Source organism: Carcharodon carcharias, chromosome 7 (assembly GCF_017639515.1).
Source record: "Carcharodon carcharias isolate sCarCar2 chromosome 7, sCarCar2.pri, whole genome shotgun sequence".
Taxonomy (NCBI): domain Eukaryota; kingdom Metazoa; phylum Chordata; class Chondrichthyes; order Lamniformes; family Lamnidae; genus Carcharodon; species Carcharodon carcharias.
The window spans coordinates 7,639,244-7,664,035 of record NC_054473.1 but is presented as its reverse complement, the minus strand read 5'-3'; the positions used below and the strand labels follow the sequence as shown (position 1 = coordinate 7,664,035).

The window sequence follows — 24,792 nt, the reverse complement described above, 5'->3', positions numbered from 1 at the left end:
TAGAATGTGTGTTTGGTCATCTTGCTTTCATGATACAAAGTTGTACTTTTTTGCGTGTGGCTTTTTTTTTACAGAAGAGGGAACTAATATGCAGAATGTGTTGCAAGAAATGACTGGCCAGAAGACTGTTCCCAGTGTGTTTGTTAACAAGGCTCATGTGGGTGGGTGTGACAAAACTATGCAGGTAATGACTTATTGGTGAAAATGTATACACCTGACCACTAATAAAAAAAAATATACACCTGAAATTAATAAATTTGTAAAGGAAATAACTGTAATTGTCTAGCTCTGTTAAGTGTTTATTATTTCTGCTTTATTTGTCATTATTTATAAATGCATTCCAACTTCCAGTTTTCAGAAACCGTGTTCTGAACTGTTCTTTAAATTTGCATATTTGGCTATGGAGTTCACCTCAAATAGGTATTTGAACTTCCTTGGTAAATGTCTGGTGTGGTATTGGAACAATATAGACCAAGAAAGTTGAGTTTTATTCCTTTTTCTGTTCCAGATTAATTCATAGCACCTAATGCTGTGTTGGGGGTGTACATTTGGGCTCTGTACCAGGGATAGGAAGAGAAAGCAGCCAGGGGTTCTGTATCCAATTGTTAGGCAGAGGTCCTTATTGCAAAGTTACATATTCTGACACTAAATGTGTGCAGGATCTGACTTGGCTGTGGTGTTCTTATCGATTTGTGTGTATTGTTGCCCTACACTGTGCTCACAAAATAAATTGGGCAGGGAGGTTTCTGGACGACATCAACGTAGAGAGCGTTACTTTCATTTGGATATCTCATTTCCCATTGTCCAAACATTTTGAAATTAGTGGGATTGAGGATATGTTTAACACTTGGTGTGTGAGGGAAGTTCCTAATGGAATATAGCTGGCCTTTACTCTCTCTACTTTTATTGCCTCTTCCATCCTGATCTGTGTACCTCTTGCCAAGAGAGTTGATGGGTAGGGCATCTGAAGAGTAGAAACCTTGTCCTTTTTTTTTTCCTTTGCTTTATGACTAGTGTTACAAAGAATGATTTGTAATGCCTTGCAACTGCTGCAACCTAAATCTGTGAACTGAGCGCAAGTCAGAGGTTGAGCCTAGGATATGGAAAGAGCTGTTTTCTAAATAGATTTACAACAGACAGAGACTTGTCTTTAGAGCTTATATATTGTGATGGAAGAATTACTGGTGCACATGTCCTTAATTATGTTTTTGATTGTAATGTTTGTTTGCTGTTGGTAGTTGGTTTGTTTCAGGGCATGGTTCTGACTTGACTTTTTCTTTCTCTGGCAGATTGAAAGTGGGGAACATTAATTTCAATAATAAGTGCTTTCTGTCCTTGAGGAAGGAAGACAGCAAATTGTGAGCAATGGGAGGAGTAACTTTAGTGAAAATCCAAAAGGGGAAAGAAGTCAAAAGGTAATATTTAAATGGGTGGACGACTGGTAATAAATGGAGTAATTAAAAGATAGAAGCAAAGAGAAGATAGACACATCAGCAAAGGTTAGATGGGCTGGATTATATTTTCCCTGGTTGCCTTACAATTCACCTTTTCTTTTGGTGATGTAGACAGGTTGGGCTAAATAAAGTAGCAATCAATGATGCAGTGTTTTTCTATTATCCAAATTGCACTTGATCAGCACGGTGGGTTAAAGGAAGAAACAAAAATGAAGGAAGTTTTAACCTTGAAAAAACTCAGCAGGTCTGGCAGCATCGGCGGAGAAGAAAAGAGTTGACGTTTCGAGTCCTCATGACCCTTCGACAGAACTGTCGAAGGGTCATGAGGACTCGAAACGTCAACTCTTTTCTTCTCCGCCGATGCTGCCAGACCTGCTGAGTTTTTCCAGGTAATTCTGTTTTGTTTTTGTTTTGGATTTCCAGCATCCGCAGTTTTTTTGTTTTTATCGAAGTTTTAACCTTGCTGGGCATGGCTGTGTTTTTCTCAGAGGCCCTCAAAATTAAGGGGGATGGAGAAGAGAGAAAACACATTTCTTTATATAACGGGAGACATTGAGTAAGCTGGTTAAAAAAATCTATTTTGTAACATTAACATTTTAAGGTTGTGATAACTGACCTCAATTTTTCAGCGCTGTGATTGTGTTGCTTCCTTGGAATGTGTGAATTGGTGGTAATGCTGATATTGTTTGGCAACTTTATTGACAATTGTAGACCCTGCAGCTGAGCTTCACTAATACTGGATGCTCATTACATGTTGCACAACAGTGGCATAACATATATAGGATGTATTGTGTAACTAGTTAACATTGAGTAGAATATTTTTAGTTCCATTCTCATGTTTTCATATTCTAGGCCTTGAAGTTTTAGCAAACTAAAAAAACTGATTGCATATCATATTACCATGAAAATTATGACAACCAATTGCTGAGGTAGGTAGAGGGCACTTGCATTTGGGAAGAAGAGTCCATTTCAGTTTTACTCCACACAGCCACAGCATTTTTAAAATGAAGCATGTGGAATACAAATTTAATTTTCAAATGTGTTCTGTTGTTGGTTGTGATGGGTCACAATTTTGTCATTGTCCTCCCCAACTTGATATTTTTGAGGGAGAAAGAGCAGAGGGAGAAAGAGCGGAGGTAACTTGGTGAAAATTACAAGCCCAACTGTACAATCAAAGTGGCAGTTTAAGATATATTTGGCAAATAGTTCATTTTCCCCATTCCCTGAAGACGGCTGAAAAATAAATGAGAGCCTAATACAATATTTAAGTTTGGTACCCAACAATCTGCAAGTGACTTGACAAATGGAGCACTATCCATTCCTGTAGCAAGTTTGGGATAAATTAAAAATCCCTTTTCTGTCATCATTGGGGAAGCATAAGAAATGGGTACAGCAATAGGCTATTTGGTCTCTTAGGTCTGTTCTGCCATTCAATAAGAGCATGGCTGATCTGATTGTGCCCTTAACTTCACTTTCCTGCCTGCCCCCATGCCTGATGTGGCAGCCAAAGAAAGCAGGCACCAAGAAATGTGCCAAAGGTGAGAAAAAGTGCAAGAAAAGCAGGAAGGAGAGCTACAGCATCTACATCTACAAGGTGCTAAAGCAGGTCCACCCCAATAGCGGCATCTCCTCTTTAGCCACGAGTGTCATTAACTCATTCGTCAATTACACCTTCGAGCGCGTTGCCTGTGAGGCTTTCCGCCTGATCCCCTACAGCAAATGGCGGACCATCTCCTCTTGCGAGATCCAGACCACTGTGTGCCTCCTGCTGCCTGGGGAACTAGCCAAACACCCTGTCTCTGAGGGCACTAAGGCGGTCGCTAAATATTTCAGCTGCAAATAGAGCTTCTCGGCAGATCATGTTAAAGTAACCCTTGACTCCCTTGTAGGTCAAAATTCTGTCTAACTTAATGTTTGAATATATTCAGTAATTCAGCCTCCATTACTCTCTGTGAAAGACAATTCCAAAGATTAATGATCCTCTAAGAGAAGAAGTTCCTTCTCCTTTCCATCAAAATGGGAGACCTCTTATTTTGAAACTGTGCCTCCGAGTTCTCTGATTCCCCAACGGGAAACATCCTATCAGAATCTACTGAGAAGCCCTCAAAATCTTATGTTTCATTAAGCTCACCTCTTATTCTTCCAAACTCCGATGAGTATAGGCCCAATTTGCTCAACCTTTCCTTGTAAAGACAACCCCATTATCCCAGAAATCAAGCCAGTGAGCAGCCCCCTTCCCCCACTGTGCAAGTGCGATCCTTGCATTTTCTGTATTGGGCTGTCTTTGATACCTTTGCCTCTGCTGTTTAATGGCGTTGCCGTGGAGTTTAAGCAAAATAAACCATGTGAAGTATACTTCAGTAGTTGTGTTTTTCCTGCAGGCTTATGAAGATGGCTTGTTGAAGAAACTTTTGGAGGGAGGTGAACTGTATGATTATGACCTCATAGTTATCGGCGGTGGTTCTGGAGGACTTGCAGCTTCAAAGGTATAGTGTACACAGCTGGCTTTTATACAGGTGGTAAAAACAAATACTGGAAAATAGAAGCTGATAGTAGCCGTCCATGGAATTGCTACAATTGGAGTACATTACATGTGAAACTTGGCAGAGGCTGCTTTGTGACCCAGCCCATCCTATCCGATTGATGTCAGACTTTATTGACGAGTTAAAAGAGTTTTGAATTTATGCTACATGATCTTGATTTTGATTGTTCCTGATCACTTGAAAGTGGACCTGTGTGCCCTACAAGTCAATGCACCTTTTCTTGCCCAGCGTACAGGCAGATGGTGACAAAAGGTTGAACTGAATCATTTACTCTTTCTCCATAGATGTTGTCTATCCTGCTCAATGCCAGCATTTTCTGTCTCTTTATTTCAGATTTACAGAACCTGTAATATTTAGCTTTTTCTCTATCTCAGGGCAGACGACCTCAGTTTAACATCTCATCCAAAAGACAGCGTCTCTGACAGTGCTCATGAAGATGGGGTTTGAGTTGGGTTTAAACTCATGTAAGGCTAAAGTGCTACCACTGAGCCATGGCTGATTGCTTGATTGTATAATGATACCATCAGAATGCCAGACTGAAATGTATATTCTCTGCAGTTGATGGTAACAGCTGGCAATAACTTTTTAATTCTTTACCACTGACTATCAAAGAAACCAATAGCCAGGCTTCCATCACTGAGATTGCCGACTTCCACCTCCATGTAATTGCCTATCTCTGCCTCTGCCACAGGCCATTTGCAGAAACTCTCATCCATGCTTGCCTTCTCTAGATGTAACTATTCTAATTTCCTCCTGGCCACCCTCCCATTTGCACCCTCCGTAAACTTGAGCTCATCCAACCTGCTCTATGTATCCTAACTTGCACCAGGGCCTGCTTTCTGATCCACATTGGTTCCTGGCTCAGAAACATCTCAATTTTTAAAAGTTCCCATCCTTGTTTTCAAATTCCTCCATGGTGTCGCTTCTCCCAATTCTGACTTTTTGTGCATTCCAGATTTTTCGTTGCTCTCATCGTTGGTGGCTGTGCCTTCAGCTAACTATGCCATAAGCTTTATAACTCCCTTGCTAAAATGCTCTATCTCTTTGCACCTCTCTCCTCCATTAACCTAGTTTTGGTCAACTATTCCATTATCCTGTTGAGTATCTGTGTCAAATTTTGTTAATATCCCTGTGATGTGCTTTGGGACATTTTAGTATGTTAAAGGCACTATATAAATGCAGGTTGTTGTATTTGCTACTTTAGCCTCAGTATGTTGAAGCAAGGCGAGGCTCTAAAACCAAGCATAAACAGGTGTATGGTGGATTTTTAAAAATTCGTTCATGCGATGTGAGCTTTGCTGGCTGGGCCAGCATTTATTGCCCATCCCTAGTTGCCCTAGAGAAGGTGGTGGTGAGCTGCGCCTTGAGCCGTTGCAGTCCATGTGAAGGAGTGGTGATATATTTCCAAGTCAGGATGGTGTGTGACTTGGAGGGGAACCACCAGGTGGAGATGTTCTCATCTATCTGCTGCCCTTGTCCTTCTAAGTGGTAGTGGTCGTGGATTTGGAAGGTGCTGTCTAAGGAGCCTTGGTGAATTTCTGCAGTGCATCTTGTAGATGGTACACACTGTTGCTACTGTGCCTCGGTGGTGGTATGTTATATGTTTGATATCATGTCTAGCTTAGTATGTTGGTAAAGTAGTGAAGGATGCCACTCTGCACAATTTTATTGAAAAGATGAAGAGATTCTTGTGCATGTGGTTACAAAAAAGAGAATTCTAAAGACTCATGGAGTAGTAGTATGGAATGAAAGGGCTCATTCTTTAGATTATGAAGAGTATCAATATTTAATGTGACCCTGAATTTGGTGACAGCTTTGGCCAATTCCTACTTTTTTTTTGGTTTTATAAAGCATATGTTACAATTGTTGCACCTTTTGAAAATATAAAGTACCTTGGGACATTTTTCTAGGGGTGTGATGTGGAAAGGAGAGAGTAGGCACTGATCCATAGAGGGACAATCATCTTTGATAAAGAGATGGTCTTTTGCAACAGGGGACAGACCTTGCTCTTCACTAGTACTATATAATCTAGTACAATATTGAATCAAATGGCTTCAGGATATTTTGCAAGGGTGAATAGCTTTTATTGGATGCTTGCATAACCAGTGTGATTTTCAGGTCAGTGTGGGGGAGAAAAGCTAATTCAGTGCCACGTTTTGAGAGTTATGCAGGACTACTCTGAACCAGCTCCATTCACTCAGCGCAAGTAAAATATTTCATTTGGCAGTTACCAGCATTCTTGATATAACTGAACTGTCTTGAAGACCTTTAGATACTTATTAACTGTAGATTTTAACGCTTTTCTGTGCTTGAATATTGAGATTTTTGTCCTGGCAATTTTAGACTGATTATGTCCAATATATTGGATTTGACTGAATTGCCTATTGGATTTAATAGAATAAATCTTGACTCATATTTTTGGTTAAAATGAATAAAATGTGTGTTTACTGTTTAAGGAAGCTGCAAACCTTGGAAGAAAAGTCTTGGTGCTTGACTATGTTGTGCCGACACCTATGGGAACTTCATGGGGTAGGTTTTTTTGCCTGCCCTTATTTTAGCTGATATTTTTTCATACATTTCTACATATATTTAAGGTTAATCACTGATTTAGAGAGAACTTTCACTACCTAACCAGGCTTTAGATTGGTTTTAAGATCTTATTTTGCTATATATATGCAGTCCATGTCCAAATGCAGCAAGACCTGGATCATATCCAGGCTTGGGCTGACAAGTGGCAAGTAACATTTGTGCCAGATAAGTGCCAGGCAATGACCATCTCCAACATGAGAGAATCTAACCATTGCCCCATGACATTCAATGGCATTACTAATGCTGAATCCCTACTATCAACATCCTGGGAAGTTACCATTGACCAGAAACTGAACTAGACTAGCCATATAAATACTGTGGCAACATGAGCAGGCCAGAGGCTAGGAATCCTACAGTGAGTAACTCACCACCTGACTCTGCAAAGCCTGTCCACCGTCTACAAAGCGCAAGTCAGGCAATTGGGGAGTCAGGTGGTGTAACGGTATTGTCACTGGACTGGTATTCCAGAGACCCAGGGTAATGCTTTGGAGACCCGGCACCATGGCAGATAGTGGAATTTGAAATCAATAAAAATGTGGAATTAAAAGTCTAATCAGGATCATGAAACCATTGTCGTTTTAAAAAAAACAACCACCTGGTTCACTAATACCCTTTAGGGAAGGAAATCTGCTGTCCTTAGCTGACTCTGGCCTACATGTGACTCCAGTCCCATGACAATGTGGTTGACTCTTAAAAGCCCTCTGAACAAGGGCAATTGGGGATGGGCAAAAAGTGCTGGCCTAGCCAGCAACACCCACATCCCATAAAAAAGAATAAAGTGTGATGGAATACTCCCTACTTGCCTGGATGAGTGCAGCTCCAACAATGCTCAAGATATCACCCAGAAGGCAGCGCGCTTGATTGGCACCCCATTCACATGTCTGCCCAAGCATGAATGTTGTCCAGGTCTTGCTACATGTGGGCACGGACTGCTTCAGTATCTGAGGAGTTGTGAATGGTACTGAATACTTGCAATTATCAGCGAGCACCCCCAATTCTGACATTATGATGGAAGGAGAGTTATTGATGAAGTAGCTGAAGATGATTGGGACTATGACACTAGTCTAAGGAACTGCTTCATCCATGTCCTGCGATTGAGCTGATTGGCTTCCACGTTCACTATTGTTTTCCTTTTGTGCTAGATTATGACTCCCAACTAATGGAGAGTTTACCCCTAATTCCCATTGACTTCAATTTTGCTACACTCTGTCAAATGCTGCCTTGATGTCTAGGGCAGTCACTCACCTCAGCACTTTAATTCGGCTGTTTTATCCTTGTTTGGATCAAGGCTGTGATGAGGCCTGCAGCTGGATGACCTTGTCTTGTCTTTCATCCGTCCTCGTTCTGAGGGCTGGCCGCACTATGAACAATCTTTCTCGACTGATTTCTATTCTCCACTGCCCTCACTGCTTGCCCCATTGAGAGGCCAGTCCACATTCTGACATTATCTATCCATGCCATCCTGGGTCTACCTTGTGCATGTTTTCCAGATGTTCTGCCTTGCATTACCTCTTTTTTCCCCCAAGCACTCCCCTCCTGTTTGCACCATGTGTTCAAAATATGTGAGCTTCCTTCCAACACTGCCTCAAACGAGTTCCTTTTAACACCAACTTTCCCGAGCACCCACTCGTTTGTCTGCTTTGACTGTCCGTGGCACAATGTAATATCCTTCTGAGGCTTTTCAGTACACTTAATCATATTTGAGCCTTATCACTCTTCTTCATGGACCAACTTTAACAGCCAAACATTGTCACCAGCCAGTGACCTTGGCAGAAGTCAAACTGAGCGTCAGTGAGCAGGTTATTGCTGAGTAAATGCCGCTTGAAACACTGTTGATGACTCCTTCCATCACTTTGCTGATGATCGAGGGTAGACTGATGGGGTGGTAATTGGCCTGTTGATTTGTCATGCTTTTTGTGGACAGGACATACATAGGCAATTTTCCACATTGCCAGGTAGATGCCAGTGTTGTGGCTGTACTGCAACAGCCCAGCTAGGGACGTGGATAGCTATGGAGAACAAACCTTCAGTATCCAGAATGTTGTCAAGGTCCATAACCTTTGCAGTGCATTCAGCCATTTCTTGATATCATGTGGAGTGAATTAAATTGGTTGAAGACTGGCATCTGTGATGATAGGCACCTCAGGAGGATGCCTGGATGGATCATCCACTCGACACTTCTGGATGATTGCAAATGATGTATTTTGCCTCGGCCCTTTGCATGGACCTGCCAGACTCCACCATTGACGTTGGGGAGTGTTTGTGGAGCTGCCTCTTCTGGTTAGTTGCTTAAATGTCCACTGCCATTGAAGACTGGATGTGGCAGGACAGCAGAACCTAGATCTGATTGATCTGTTGGTTGTGGGATTCCTTAGCTCTGTTTATCAGATTTATTATGCTGCTTCCACTGTTTAACATGCTTGTGGCCCTGTGTTGTAGCTTCAACAGGTTGACAATTCATTTTTAGATATGCTTGATTCTGCTCCTGGCTTGCATTCTTCCTTGAACCAGTGTTGATCCCTTGGTTTGATAGTAATGGTAGCATGAGGGATATACTGAGTCATAAGGTCACAGGTTGTGAATATGATTCTGCTGCTGCTGATGGTCCACAGCATCTCATGGAAACTTAAATTTTGAGCTGCTAGTTTGGTTCTCATCCATTCCATTTAGCATGGTGGTGGTGCCACACAACATGATGGAGAATTTCCTCAGTATGAAGCCAGGGCATTGTCTCCAGAAGGGCTATGCGGTGGTCACTGTGGCCAATATTGTCATGGACAAATGCATTTGTGGCAGGCAGGTTGATGAGGGTAATATCAAATGAGTTTTCCCCTCTTGTTGGTTCCCTCACCACCTTCTGCCGGTCCAGTCTGGTAGATGTGTTCTCCAGGGCTCAGTCAGTAGTGGTGTTATCAAACCTCTCTTATTGAAGTATCGAACATCCTGTACCATTTGGACCTATACTGTAGATTTCAGGAAATAATTTTTATTTTATAAATACATTTGTAATTGATTGTACAATTAATGTTTTGATATGGTTTAGCCTATTTCTTCCCCACCTACTCTTATTGCTTGCAGGACTTGGAGGTACTTGTGTAAATGTTGGTTGCATTCCAAAGAAGCTGATGCATCAGGCTGCTATCCTAGGCCAGGGCCTCTCTGATTCCCGTAAATTTGGCTGGGAGTTTGGTGAGAAAGGTAAGACTTGAAGTAATTTAGCTGTTTTGAATATTTTGGAAGCTGCTTTCTCCGCATAATAAACAACTCAGGGATCTAACAGCGGGAAAGTATCTAAAATAGTTGGGGCTATTTTGTATGGTGGGAAAATTGAGTGAAATAAATATGCAACTGGGATAGCAGCAGCAGATCACCAACAGCTGCTGAATGTGAAAATCCGAGTGGTCCACTAATGTCCTTTGGGGAAGGGAACCTGCCACCTCTTCCTGTTCTACTGTGTATGACTCCATTCCCAAAGTTGATGATTGACTCAGCCTCTGAGTAAGTAACTTGATTGTATAAGCCCCCTGGAGATGTGTAATAAACATGATTGCTAGCATTGCCAGCACCCAAGAACAATTTTTAAATGAATAATTCTTCCTCTTATCCTTCCAAGTCCTCTGCTCAGCCATTGCTGATTTAAACTGGACTTCTCTATCGAGAATTTGCAGTAGAGCTACATGAAAGCATGCCATTCAGCCTAATCAGTCGACATTTACCCCCCACTCAGGGAAATGGCCCCAATTGCCTTTACTCATCCTGTTCTTGTGTCCCTTTATTTTCATTTCCATCTCCTGCCTATTCGAACTAAGCTTGACTGTCAATGTAATGGGAATTATTTTCACTTTCACTGCAAAGGCTATATTTGGATTTAGAATTTGCTGCTGCTGTTTGTCCTATTTTACTTTATTTGGAAGAGTTTGATAACTGTATTGGGAGCTTCTTCAATAATAGAAATCTTTCTTGAGCTCTATTGCTAGCAATGTTCTACATGAGACTGTTAAATCTACATTATCAAAGCTAAAGGCTTGTATGAATTACAGTTAACCACAACTGGGGCAAGATGAAAGAAGCCATCCAGAACTATATTGGCTCTCTGAACTGGGGCTACAGGGTGGCATTACGGGACAAGAAAGTAACTTACAACAACAGCCTCGCAGAGTTTGTGGAACCACATAAGATAAAGGTACTTAATATCAAGCTTTTGTTTGTAATGTTACTTTGAATGGTTTTATGGAATTACTGTCATCTCTTGCACTACCCTGTCTACCAAACAACACTAATTTAAAAAAGAGCTCTTCTATGTGGAAAGCAGTGTGGGTCCCCTTGTTTACAATTACAATTCCTGTGTTTTACAGCAGGACAGGTGTTTGATTCCAGTAAGATGATGCTAAGTTGCAAGATGTGGAATTTGTTCAGGTTCCGAGTTCCAGTTAAGTCTGTTATGACGCGGCAGATAATGTGTGCCAGGCAGATCAAATCCATGAGGGAAACTTGATCACATGGTCACAACGATTTTGCAATTTGTATTTTGTTTTGAATTCAGTAGTAATAAGTCCACCAAGACTTGAGATTTTTACAAAGCTAAATTAAGCTCATCAGCCAGGGGAAACATTCTATCCACATCCACCCTGTCGCACCCTGTAAGAATTTTGCAAGTTTCAATGAGATCACCTCTCGTTCTTCGAAACTCTAGAGAATACAGGCTCAGTCTCAATCTCTCCTCATACGGCAATCCTGCCATCCCAGAGATTAGTTTGGTGAACAGCCTTTCTGTTTTTTCTCGTTGTACAGACAGTACCCAACCAGCCCGTACTTGCAAAACTCAAAACAGTGTCCAACATTAGATGTGATTCCACGATTGGAAAGCATTTGCTAAATAATCCTCAGCGTGCTACGAATTACACTGACAACCAATTTAGGATTGTCAGACGGGCTCTGTGTGACGCATTGCGTATACTGGAAGCTACATGTATTAATACACAAGGCACTGTTCTTTTTTGACAGGAAGAACATGTGCACACATTGCACCTGCTTCAGCTAAACAAAACAAGAGACAACCATTTTCTGGTTCATTCCTCAGGGCAATGCCTTGACCAGTCAGAGTCAAGCTGTCTGGTTTAAATTTCAAACAATTGTCAGGAAATAGATATAGTTCAAACTAAGTTATATTCTTTCTTGTAGGTGTTAGGAATGAGGTTTAGCTTTAAAGTTTAAGTTTGATTTGTGTGTTAAGAAAAGGTCAAGTTGAGATTTAGTTTCACTTTAAAAGCTTTTATGACTGTTGAAGCTAAGTTAAACAAACGAGTAGAGAAACTGGGCTGTTGCCTAGCAATAGGGGTCCAGGGAGGCAGGTCCCTCCCACAGATACACACACACAGGCAACTGGAAACAGCCATTTGATTTGGAAGCTGTTTGAGTTCATTTGGTTTTGAAGAGAACTGCCAGGAGAGATTAGAGCAAAAGGGGACAGATAGCCAGTCCCAAGCTAAAGAAAAGACTCCAAAATCCAGGGGAGTGAAATAGGAGAAAGTCCCAAGCAGATCTTCTAGTCAAAGGAAGGACAAGAACCTGGAAAAGACCCTCTTAAGAGTGAGGGGCATAGAAAAAAAGCTCCAAGCTTCAGATTTAAAGAGACAAAAGCTGCAGAAAGCAGATTTAAAGCGAGAACGGCTTGCAAGATTCCAGAAGGTCCAAAGAGAACTAAAGGTCTGTAACTCTTTGCTATGGGCATGTGAAGCAGTGGTACTGTTGAAGGGTTGGTGAGAGAGAGTGCGTGAAAGGCAACTTGAATGCATGTGGTGACCCAGGGAAGAGAAACATCGGAAGGAGAGTCAGAAACCCCAGAGGTGAACCCTTGCGGAAGGCGTCAGCGAAAGCATTGGTTTGGGACAAGATTCCAAAGCGAGTTCTTGGAGAGTGGAGATTGGAAACCCTTGTGAAAGACGAAGTTCAGTGAGATTGATTGGCTCATGGTGTGAAAAGCATCTGGGGGCAGTTGAAGAGAGATCCATAGCATCTGGATGAGGTGGCATCCATCACTTGGTTTCAAAGTGTGCTGTGCCTGACTACATATCGCCAATTGGTTTATATGGACTGTGTACTTACTGTGAACATTGGAGTATAAGATAGTTTTTGTAACTTGTGCTATCCTTAAGAATCTGTATGTCTCTGTAAAGGTATAGTTGTGAGTATTGTAAGGAACATATCTTTTATTTCTAGTGGACTGTTGTAAAGAACATATATTTTTATTTTCTGTTGAACTGTAGTAGAATTACAGTAGCTGCAGGTTGAAAGACACGTCCAATGGGACAGGATGAGATATATACAATATTTCAGTCCTGGAACAGTGTGTGCCATGAAAGACAGGATGGTGCCGGAAAGGAGCATTTTAATTGGCTCCTGACCAGGTGATCAGGGTTTTGTGTGGTAACAGTGCAGCAGAAAACTCGTAGCCTGAAAGGAACAAGACCTAAAACCCCTTTTAGGCCCTGTGTGGAAGATTCTAGTAATTCCACAATAATAGTTAGCTGTTTTTTTTCTCTTCGTATCTCTATAACCTGTCTCTCTCTGAAAACCCCTGTCAAGAAGCAAAGGGGAAAACCACTGTTAGAGACATTGAAGGGCAAATACACAACTAATGAACTACAGACTGAAAGTGCTGGAAGACCATCTCGTGTCATCAACAAGAACTGAAAGGAATTTGGAAGACATCGACCAAAATCAACCCATCGAATCCTGTATTCTGGATTGGTGTTATTGAACTGTTTTATCCCACCCTTAAAATCCATGTTTTATGTGTGTGTGTATAGGGATTTAAGAAGGGGGTAGAGTTTAAGTTATGGTGTTAGAAGTTAGCAGTTCATATTGCCTTCTTTTGCTACTAGTTAAAGACAATTTGCTCAATAAACAGTTATTTACTTATTAAGTTTACAAACCTGGTGCTCGTATTCTGTTAACCTAAATTAAACAGTTAGGTAGAATTGGGGCAATCTGGTGGTTTGGTCAAACTTTTCACATTTGTCGCGGCTCAGGGGACAGAGGGGCTTGATAAGACAGTGCACTATCCCCAGTGAGTGGTGACAGTATTGCAATATAGTTAATCTTTTCTTGTTTAATAAATGTCTTATGCTTTTGTTAAAAGTTCATTGGCTGATTCCGGTGACTCTGTTTAGTAGCCCCTCTCCACGTATCTAAACAAACATATAAAAGTTAGTATCTATCAAGCTGAGTTCCACCCTGGGATCAGGCTTATCCAGTGGTAACCTCAGCGGGGGAACATAAACACAATGCTTGGCAGTTAACCGTTAGTCACAATCAACTGGTGCATTCTCCATGGAAATGCCTCTACCAGTCATACATTCCTTCTCATACAGTATAAATTATTGTTCCTCTTTCATTTGGAATTCTTGCAAATTGTCCTGATAAGTGCAAGGCACAAAGTTTTGACAAAACATCTATTTTTCGGCAATACTTTTTATTGCTACCACAATAGTTAATGATGCTCAATTGCACGTTCCAGACATGACAAAAACTAGGGCATATCAAGATCTTTGTTCTGGTATTATATTTTACTGTATTAAGTCCTAGTGATGGCATCATAATGACTGATTAGGGTGTAATGAATGGGTACAGTAACTTACTGGACTAGTAATTCAGAGGCAAGGACATGCAAGCTCAAATCCCGCAATGCAGCTGGGGAATTCAAATTCAGTTAGCTTTTTATTCTAGATTTGCTTAACTAGTATCTATAATGGTGATTGTGAAATTACTGGATGACGTAAAAACCTATCTGGCTTACTGATATACTTTAGGGAAAGAGATCTGTCCTTACCCGGTCTGACTTGTGTGGCTCCAGACCCGACTCTTAACTGCTCTTTTAGTGCCTTGCTAGGCCGTTCCAGTTATCAAAACAGCTGCAAGAAACTAATCCACGCACTGCAGCAGCTCAAGGATGTGGCTTACCAGCATCACCTTGAACGCAGTTAGGAGTTGGAAATGAATGCTGGGTCTGCCTGTGGGGCGCACATCCCATGAATGAATGTTAGATTTTCTTGTTGGAGATGGTCATTGCCTGGCATTTATGTGGTGCGAATGTCACTTGCCACTTGTCAGTCCAAGCCTGGATATTGTCCAGGTCTTGGTGCATTTGGCATGGAATGTTTCAGTATCAGACGAGTCAAGAATGATGCTGAACATTGTGCAATCAAAAGCGAACATTCCTACTTCTGACCTTATAATGGAAAAAGGTCATTGATGAAGCAGCTGAAGATGGTTGGCCCCAGGACACTACCCTGAGGACCTTCTGCACTGACGCCCTGGAGCTGAGATGGCTGACCTCCAATAACGACAACCATTTTTCTTTGTGCTAGGTATGACTCCAACCAGTGGAGAATTTCCCCCTAATTCCCATTGACTCCAGTTTTACTTGGGCTCTTTGATGTCACATTCGGTCAAATGCAACCTTGATGTCAAGGGAAGTCACTCATCTCACCTCACCTTGGGAGTTCAGCTCTTTTGTCCACGTTTGAACCAAGGCTGTAATGAGGTAAGGAGCAGAGTGGCCCTGGCAGAACCCAAACTGGGTGTCAGTGATCAGGTTATTGCTAAACAAGTGCTGCGTGATAGCCTTGTTGATGACTCCTTCCATTACTTTACTGATGATCGAGAGTAGGCTGATGGGGAGGTAATTGCCCACGTTGGATTTGTTCTGCTTTTTGTGTACAGGACATACCTAGGCAATTTTCCACGTAGCCGGGTAGCTGCCAGTGTTGTAGCTGTACGGGAACAGCTTGGCTAGGGGCGTGGCAAGTTCTGGAGCACAAGTCTTCAGGACGATTGCCGGAATTTGTCAGAGCTTATAGCCTTTGCAGTATCCAACGCATTCAACTATTTCTTGATATCATGTGGAGTGAATCGAATTGGCTGAAGACTGGCAATTGTGGTGCTGGAGACCTTCGAAGGAGGCTGAGGTGGATCTTCCTCTCGGCACTTCTGGCTGAAGATTGTAACAAATGCTTCGGCCTTATATTTTGCACTGATGTGCTGGGCTCCCCCATCATTGAGGATGGGGATATTTGTGGAGCCTCCTCCTCCGGTGAAGTCTTTAATTGTCTTCCACCATTCACGACTGGATGTAGCAGTACTGCAGAGCTTAGATCTGATCCGTTGGTTGTGAGATCGCTTAGCTCTGTCTATCACTTGCTGCTTATGTTGTTGGCACAAAATTAGTCCTCTGTTATAGCTTCACTGGGTTGACACCTCATTTTTAGGTATGCCTGGCATGGTCTCAACCCTGGTTCAATGAAGAGTGCAGGAGGGCACCCACTCTAATGGTAGAGTGGCAGATATGCCAGCCATGAGGCTACAGATTTGTGTTCAAGTATGATTCTGCTGCTGATAGTCCACTGCACCTCATGGATGCCCTGTCTTGAGTTGCTAAATTTGTTCGAAATCTATTCCAATTAGCACGGTGGTAGTGCTAAACAACATGATGGAGGGTATCCTCAGTGTGAAGGCAGGACTTCGTCTCCACAAGGACTGTGCGGTGGTCACTCCTACCGATATTGTCATGGACAGATGCATCCGTGGCAGGCAGATTGGTGAGGATGTTTTTCCTTCTTGGTTCCCTCACCTACTGAAGACTCAGTCTAGCAGCTATGTCCTTTGGGATTCGGCCATTTGGTCAGTAGTGGAGCTACAGAGCCACTCTTGGTGATGGACATTGAAGTCCCCCACCCAGAGTACATTCTGCACCTTTGCCACTCTCAGTGCTTCCTCCAAGTGGTGTTTAACATGAAAGTGCATTGATTGAATGATCAGCTGAGTGAGGGTGGTACGTGGTAATCAGCAGGAGGTTTCCTTTCCATGTTTGGCCTGATTCCATAAGACTTCATGGGATCCAGAATCGATGTTGAGGATTGCCAAGGCAACTCCCTCCTGACTGTATAGCACTGTCTACGTCTGCTGGGACAGGACAGGACATACAACTGAGTTTCAGAGGGCATTTTAAGAGCCAACTACATTGCTGTGTGTCTGGAGTCACATGTAGGCCAGACCAGGTAAGGATGGCAGATTTCCTTCCCAAAAGGGCATTCGTGAGCCAGATGCGTTGTTACAACAATCATGGTCATCATTTGACTTTTAATTCCAGATTTTTTAATTGGCTGAATTCGAACCCGGGTCTCTGGTTTACTAGTCTAGCGACAATATCACTACACCATCGCCACCTTATCCACCTTCAGGGACTTGTGGACATGTACTCCAAGGTCTCTCACCTCCTCAAGCCCTCTCAATATCCTCCCATTTATTGAGTATTCCGTTACTTTGTTTGCCCTCCCCAAATGCATTACCTCACACTTTTCCAGATTGAATTTAATTTGCCACTTTTCCACCCCCTTAACCAAACCATTGATGTCATTTTGGAGACAACAGCTATCCTCTTCACTATCAGCCACATGGCTAGTTTCTGTCATCTGCAAATTTCCTGCTCATGCCTCCCACATTTAAGTTCAAATCATTAATATATATGACAAACAGCAACACTGAGCCCTGTGAAACACCAATGGAAACTGCTTTTCATTCGCAAAAACATCCATCAGCTATTAGTGTTTGTTTCCTGTCACTGAGCCAATTTTGGATCCAGCTCGCCACTTTCCCATATATCCCATGGGATCTCACTTTTTTTTGACTAGTGTGCCATGTGGGACCTTGTCAAATGCCTTACTGAAATCCATGTAGACAACATCCATTGCACTACCCTCATCAATCCTCCTTGTTACTTCATTAAAAAATTGTATTAAGTTAGTAAGACATGACCTTCCCCTAACAAAACCATGCTGACCACCCCTGATCAATCCGAGCCTTTCTAAGTGACAGTTTATCCTGTCTCTTAGAATTGATTCCAATAACTTGCCCACCACTGAAGTCAGACTGACTGGTCTGTAATTTTCTGGTCTACCCCTCGCATTCTTTTTAAATATTGGTACAATGTCTCCAGACCTCCAATCCTCTGGTACCCCATCTGTATCTAGTGAGGATTGGAAAATGATCCTCGGAACGTCCTCTATTTCCTCCCTGGCTCCCTTTAACAACCTGGGACACAATTCATCCGCTCCTCGTGATTTATCCGCCTTCAAGAATGTCAGTCCCTCCAGTGCTTCCTCTCTCATTATGCTTATTGTATCTAATACTTCAGACGACTCCTCTTTAACTAGAATGTCTGCATCATCCCCCTCAGGGAAGACGGAGACAAAGTACTCATTGAGAACCCTGCCCACATCTTCAACATCAATGCACAGTTTACCCTGTACATCTCTGATAAGCCCTACCTTTTCCTTAGTTATTCTCTTGCTCTTAATGTACTGGTAAAGCATCTTTGCATTTTCTTTGATTTTACTTGTCAATATTTTTTTGTATCCTCTCTTGCTTTCCTAATTTCCTTTTTTTTTAAACTTCATCCCTGTACTTTCTGTACCCCTCTAGGCTTTCTACAGTATTAAGCTTATTTGTGCCTGTTATAAGGTTTCTTTTTTCCGCTTTATCTTACCCTGTAAGCTTCTGGATAACCAGGGAGCTCTAGATTTGGCTGTATCGCCCTTTTCTTTTGTGGGGACATGTCCATACTGTGTCCGTAGAATCTCAGTTTTGAAGGCCTCCCACTGATTTGACATCATTTTTCCTTCTAGTAGTTTATCCAGTCCACTTTCGCCAGTTCATCTCTCAGCTTTGTAAAATTTGTCTTCCCCTAATTTAGAACTCTTAGAACCTATTGTAATGGCAATATACTTCAGGGTTTCACAGCTGGTGAATCATAGGGAAGGAAGAGAGTGCTGATAAATAGAACACCTGAGGGTTTTTTCTTGTTAGCATTAACTTTGACGTGAGTATATAGCAGGTTTCCCTCCTTTTATACAATACTTGCACCAATTTTACTAATAGTTAACGGAGAAAAATCCACTCTCAATCATCTGGATTTTAGCAGCATGCTGTGGGGGAATACATTAAACCTGCTTTGTTCAATTTGTCTTGGTTTCTGTAAGATGTGCTAAATACTCCCAAGTGAATTTTTCTTTGCTGCTCTAAATTTGCCCAATGTCGCTGAACAGCCATGCTTTAAAAGGTTTTTGTCTTTTTGCACCCAAAGGCAACCAACAAGCGGGGTAAAGAGACCTTTCATTCAGGAGAAAAATTCATTATTGCAACAGGCGAAAGACCTCGTTATTTAAATATACCAGGAGATAAAGAATATTGCATTACCAGGTATGTTTCCTTCCTCAGCGACTGAGTGCTTGCTTTAGCGTTCTCCTTTTCACCTGTTTTTAATATTGCTGAGGGCAAGGACAATGACATTTGAAGGTTGTCATTTTGCTCCTTCAAATGGCATGTCATCGGTGGTCTTGACAGCTTAGTGAGTAAAGGCAACAGCTGCTCTGTTGTAGAGCCATAAAGATTAAAGTCCCAGGTTTGATCTTGCGCTCGTGCTGAGGGAGTATGAAAAGAGACTGGCAGCTAACTTAAAAGGGAATCCCAAAGCCTTCTATAGGCATATAAATTGTCAAAGGGTGGTAAAAGGAGTGCGGCCGAATAGGGACCAAAAAGGAGACTTACACTTGGAGGCAGAAGGCATAGCTGAGGCATTAAGTGAAGACTTTGCATCTATCTTTACCAAGGAAGATGATGCTACCCAGGCCATGGTGAAAGAAGAGGTAATTCAGACACTAGAAGACTTACAATTGATAAGGAGGAGGAATCAGATAGGCTGTCTGTAGTTAAAATTGATAAGGCACCGGACTGAATGAGATGCATCCAGGGATACTGAGGGAAGTGCGAGTGGAAATTGAGGAGACGATGGCCGTAATCTTTCAGTATTCCTTAGACTTTGGGTGGTGCCAGAGGACTGGAGAATTGCAAAGTTAACACCCTTGTTCAAAAAAGTGGTAAAGATAGGCCCAGCAGCTACAGGCCCGTCAATTTGATTTATCTGGTGGGGAAACCTCTAGAAATGATGTTGGGACAAAATTTAATAGTCACATGGACAAATGCAGGTTAAAAAGCCAGCATGGATTTCTTCAGGAAAAATTGTGCTTAACTAACTTGCTTGGAGTTTTTTGAAGAGGTATTCAAAAGGGAATTGAACTCTTATTTGAAAAGGAAGAAAGTGCAGGGTTATGGGGAGAAGGCAGGAGAATGAAGGCACAAAGTGAATTGTTCATTCGGAAAGCTGGTGCCAAATGGCTGCCTCTTGCACTACTCTGTGATTCTGTGGCAGGACCTTATTCCAGATTGCTCTCAAGTAACTTTTGCTGGATTTGTTTGCAGACTTGATGCAGACTTCATCTAGCTCATCTGTGGTATTCCACTCTTGCGATCTCCCACCTGCGCCCCCTTCCCCCCTCTCTTGTAGGAGGGCAAGTGCCTCTCCCTTATGGAGCCGAAATATGTGAGCAGTGCCTGTTGAGTTGTTCTGTTTCCCCCTTTTCCTTAAAAGTGATGAGCTATGTGTGATGTTTGCTTTGCCATTTTTTGATAGTATTTGCTTTTTTACCATTTACTGTTGTACTATGCACCAGAGGGAAGGTATGTTTCTTTTCACGAAGCCTACATTGAAGACTTGCTAATGGGGAGATAAATCAGTCTATTGAATTATGACTTGGACAGAGGAGAGGCAGAAGATATATTGCTAAGTTAGTAAAACAATCAATTTTTGATGCTCATTTGCTTTTTTCACTTTGTTTCTGCAGTGATGATCTCTTCTCTCTGCCTTATTGCCCAAAGAAGACTCTGGTTGTGGGTGCTTCCTATGTGGCACTGGAATGTGCAGGGTTCCTTTGTAGCTTGGGATTGGACGTTACTGTGATGGTGCGCTCCATTCTTCTGCGTGGATTTGATCAGGAAATGGCAGAGAAAGTTGGAGCGTATATGGAATCTCATGGGGTGAAATTTCTGAAAAAATATGTGCCAACTAAGGTAATGAAGCACATTCTTAGCTGCATAAGTTTTAAATGTTTCAGCTTTAACTGTATAGGTACAAGGGCTATTACCAGATATTGGGCAATGTATTGTTCTATTCCAGAATATCAGTTGGTGAAGGATAGAACTAAGACAATCCTTACACATTTTATATTTATTTAGAGTTGCATGTTAAAACCATGCACCTCTTAACCCCAGCTACCACAGCTTAGTTCTTAATCTATTTTTTAAAGGGGCTTGAGTGAATCTCCAGTTATGCCCATCACCTGCACACAAGTAACATACATTTAAAATCTTATCATTCTGTATAAAGGGGGGGGAGGAGAGGAGGCAGATAAAGTCTTAAATGGCAAGTTGTTCAGTTAATATTTATCAGGACAAATGTTAGTTCACCCTAATATTGGGAACGTTGGGGACAATGGCCTGAAACACTGGGTCTGCTCAGTGATGTGAAAATGTGGTCTGGAGGCTTAATTAGACAGGCAGCTAGAGGGTGTGTAGAAAGCCTGAAGAGGGATTGTACGGTCTTGCTAATGTGGTTTTAGGGCTTTGAATGGAATCAGAGGGTTGCTGTATTTTGAAGGATGGGAAGAGCAGCATTTTAAAATCAGGTGGGGCCTGGTGCAGGAAGATTGGGCATGAGCTACACTGACTTTCTTAAATTGTCTGGTCCAAACACATTTACCCATCTGCCTTCTTACCTGAGCATGTAGCCCTATTGGATCATTAATTATCTTTCTTTCCTCCCGACCCCGCCACTGCCAAACCTCCAATTCCCCATTGTCAGTTAGCTTCTGTATTTACTGCTAAAAATTAATTGGCAGAAATTAATAGATCAAGAGTGTGACATTTGTCTGTGCTTCCTGTTTGCAGCTCATAAGTATTAGTGAGTTTGTCAACATTTATAAATTTCCAGAAGTCATCAAATTAGCTTTAAGCTCCAATTCATTTTCATGCATTTTCCAAGTTTTATATACAACTTCTTTAAGCCTCAGGTTTGTTACCTAATTGTCTTTGTAGATTGAGCAGCTGGAGGCTGGAACACCTGGCAGACTTAAAGTGACTGCAAAGTCCACAATAAGTACAGAGGTTATTGATGATGAGTACAACACTGTGAGTACAATGCTCTTTGTTGCCCATCTGTTTTGATAGACGAGGTGTTGCAGAAACAAATGTGCAAAATGGTGCACAGACAAAAACAATCTATAGTGAATATCAAAACACCACTCCAAATTTCCTCAACATTTAAGGAATTCATTTTTGTGAAAATATATTTGGCAAAGTACCTTTGATTTTTTTTTTTAAGAACACTGATTTTCTGTTTGGAAGTTCCATGGGCACAAACAGCTAATATCTGTGCATTCTTTGTGTCACCTGGCCCCCTGACTGGGATTGGTTAACTACAAATTGACCAGTAATCAACCAGTGATCTAATGGGGACAAAGGGTGTTGCAGAGGGGGATGGGATTCAGCACACACATTTGCCCTATCCTTGTAAATAACACAAACTGCACTGCTGCTGCTTCTCAAACTACATGTACGTAAAGACAATTTTTTGATAAAAATGCAAAAATCACCTAGTTTAGAAGCCATTTAATTGAACATACAAAACAGGGAGAGGGTTAATGTAATTTAAAAGAACTATAGCTGCTTCTGATCTAGTTAATTGCAAATTCGCTGCATTTTAAAAATTCGTTCTTGGGATGTGGGCATTGCTGGCTAGGCCCACATTTATTGCCCATTCCTAAGTGCCCTTGAAAAGGTGAAGACAGTGGATCATTTCTGATCTATGAATATCTATGGTAATTTGGGACTTCTCATAATCTAAATTTACACTGTAGAGAAGATGGTGTGTGGCAGCTAGAATGCAAGTGTTCAATTTATCAGAATTCCTTTTAAGTGGTGGTTTTATTTTAGATTGGAAAAGTAGCCTAGTTTGAATCTGAATGCATGGTAAATTTTACAAAAAAAAAAACTTCTGTTTGTCATTTAATGGCTTCAAGAGAGGTATGGGAAGTGCCTTTAATAATTACTAGGAAACGTGTTACTGGCTTCTTTAGGTGTTAATCGCTGTGGGACGTGATGCTTGCACCAAGCACATTGGCCTAGAAAAGATTGGTGTTCATCTCAATGAAAAGTAAGTTGTTTTTTTTTTTGCAAAATTTAAAGTTTGTGGAAAAATACTTGAAATCAACTTGAGTCTAGTCTGCAAATTTCAAGCATAGTGTGGTGGTACTGGATCACTAGTATGTGGCAACAGGGTGAGCAAACTGGCTTTACTTCCTACTATTCTGTTCATTGGACATTTTGATAATCTTGCTTATGAGCTGCACGTTGTTTGCCACCAGGTTCTTGCATGAATAATGGCCACAAGAATGACTTTACTGAATGATATTCTTGCAACTATATTCAGAAAAGCGCACTGATGTAGAAATATTGAAGTTGAATTGGGAAAGAGCTGGAATTCAGGTGGGGAGATGGTGGGGTAGTAGGGAAGAAACCTCCATAATTGCTTAATTCAAATTTCCTGTCAAATGTAAATTTGCTTCTGTGAATGGCACAAGATTGGCGTGCATAAACATGGGCCCAAAGTCCTTTCAACACTTCAGTTCTGTGCTGCAAGGTTTCCAAGCAGCAGAGCTCAATCCTGTCTCTGTAGCATCTTTATTGATCCTGTACCTCTTTGGGGTGCTATTTGCATCCCTGTAACAGAGGAAGTGCCTGCGTCTGAATCAGATCTCTATTTATGCAAGGATTTTTTTCTTCCTCCTTGCTAAATCTGACTTCAGACAGCAACCAAATTCAGATGTACTGTGTAGTTGGCAAAACATGGAGGGTTTAAGTGTAAAATTAATTTACTGATCGCTTGCTCTCTCCGCAGGCACCCCCCCGCCCCCTCCAAACTCCCACATCACCTTTTGCCTTGTTTCTCCATAGTAAGGGGCCTACAGGTTTTAAATTTTGTGCATTTGAGAATATGATCTCACAGTACTATAGTTCAAATTATATAACCAGCATACTTTAAGCATATACAGTTGATATATTGTCATTAGTCACTGGAGAAACCTGTACCGTAAGGATTAAATTTATACAGAACATTTTTATGCAAAATAAGCTATTTACTTTAGAATAATGACCTGTATGATGTTATGACCGGGTGAGGAGGAGTGAAGTGGCTCCCCTTTATTCAGCCCCCTCGGTAGGTCGCAACAAAGGTTTTAAAAAATTTATTTTGCCTGTAAATGCCTTTTCCAATCCAAATGTATTTACTTTTTAATAAGGAGCCAATCAAACAAAGTTTTCTTGAGTCAAAGAAAGTAATAAGAAAAGTTTATTCATTATTAAACTTAAGGAAAAAATAATAAAAGATGCAGTGACAGCCTCAAACAGATCTCAGATGTAAGAGAAGTGTCCAAATAAAAGTTAAACGAGCATAAGATTTAAATCCCTTGCTTGTCCTTGAGGGGTAGATTGTTGAACATTGCGGCTGTTTGAAGTTTCCTTTAAAATCCTGGAATTGAATTAAGTTCAGGTAATTGCACTTTGCTGGAGACCATCTTTTCTTCAGAGAAAGAGCTTTCTTACTGCTTCAGTTGTTTCCAGATGACTTTGATGATTTCTCTCTCTCTGGCTTGGCAAAACCAGTCCTTAAACCTCCTGTCTGTATATTCCATGAAAGGAATTCAATTAACATGTCTTGCAGTCATTGTTGTAGAACAAGTAATCACATTTTTGGTCTCAGAAACATTTCAAGATAGTAGAAACCAACAGAAGATGAGTTATTTTGCTCTCCAAAGGGGGTTTTGAGTGTCTGTTAGGTGTATGTGACTGGTTAGCAGTTCCCATTGCCTTTATTGCTGATTAAAATTCAGCACTTTGCATTTTTAATGCCTTCCTTTCAAGAGTCCCTTTTTGAAGTGGACCTTGACAGCCCCTGGGTGTGAAATTCCATGCAACATGTTAGGGTAGGTCTGCAGTGCAATCCATATAGGAACTTCCCAGAAAAGTGGTCAACTTACAATACCGGACATCAGGTGACTATGGTAGCCATCTTTGGTCAGTGTCTTTTCTTGTATTTTGTTTTAAAAACAAGTTCTCTTTAAACAGTTCAGTATGTTTTTGGTTAGCTGGTGAAGTTATAGGTAGATTTCACTCAGTCATGACAATGAGCAGACAGGGTTTTTTTGCATACTGCAATGAGATGTGACCAATTGCTCAATAAACATTACTGAGACAGT

The 24,792-nt window shown here is 41.4% G+C and overlaps 1 protein-coding gene across 1 annotated transcript in view; it reads left to right on the top strand.

Annotated features, from left to right (window-relative positions):
* txnrd3 (thioredoxin reductase 3) overlaps positions 1 to 24,792 on the top strand; it is a 52,078-nt gene that overhangs the window by 13,601 nt on the left and 13,685 nt on the right. Inside the window, exons 3-11 of the mRNA XM_041191249.1 lie at positions 75 to 184; positions 3,836 to 3,940; positions 6,454 to 6,526; positions 9,665 to 9,784; positions 10,627 to 10,769; positions 18,729 to 18,844; positions 20,326 to 20,551; positions 21,575 to 21,667; positions 22,615 to 22,691. Of these exons, the coding sequence (XP_041047183.1) occupies positions 75 to 184; positions 3,836 to 3,940; positions 6,454 to 6,526; positions 9,665 to 9,784; positions 10,627 to 10,769; positions 18,729 to 18,844; positions 20,326 to 20,551; positions 21,575 to 21,667; positions 22,615 to 22,691 (1,063 nt within the window). The remainder of the gene's footprint in view (positions 1 to 74; positions 185 to 3,835; positions 3,941 to 6,453; positions 6,527 to 9,664; positions 9,785 to 10,626; positions 10,770 to 18,728; positions 18,845 to 20,325; positions 20,552 to 21,574; positions 21,668 to 22,614; positions 22,692 to 24,792) is intronic.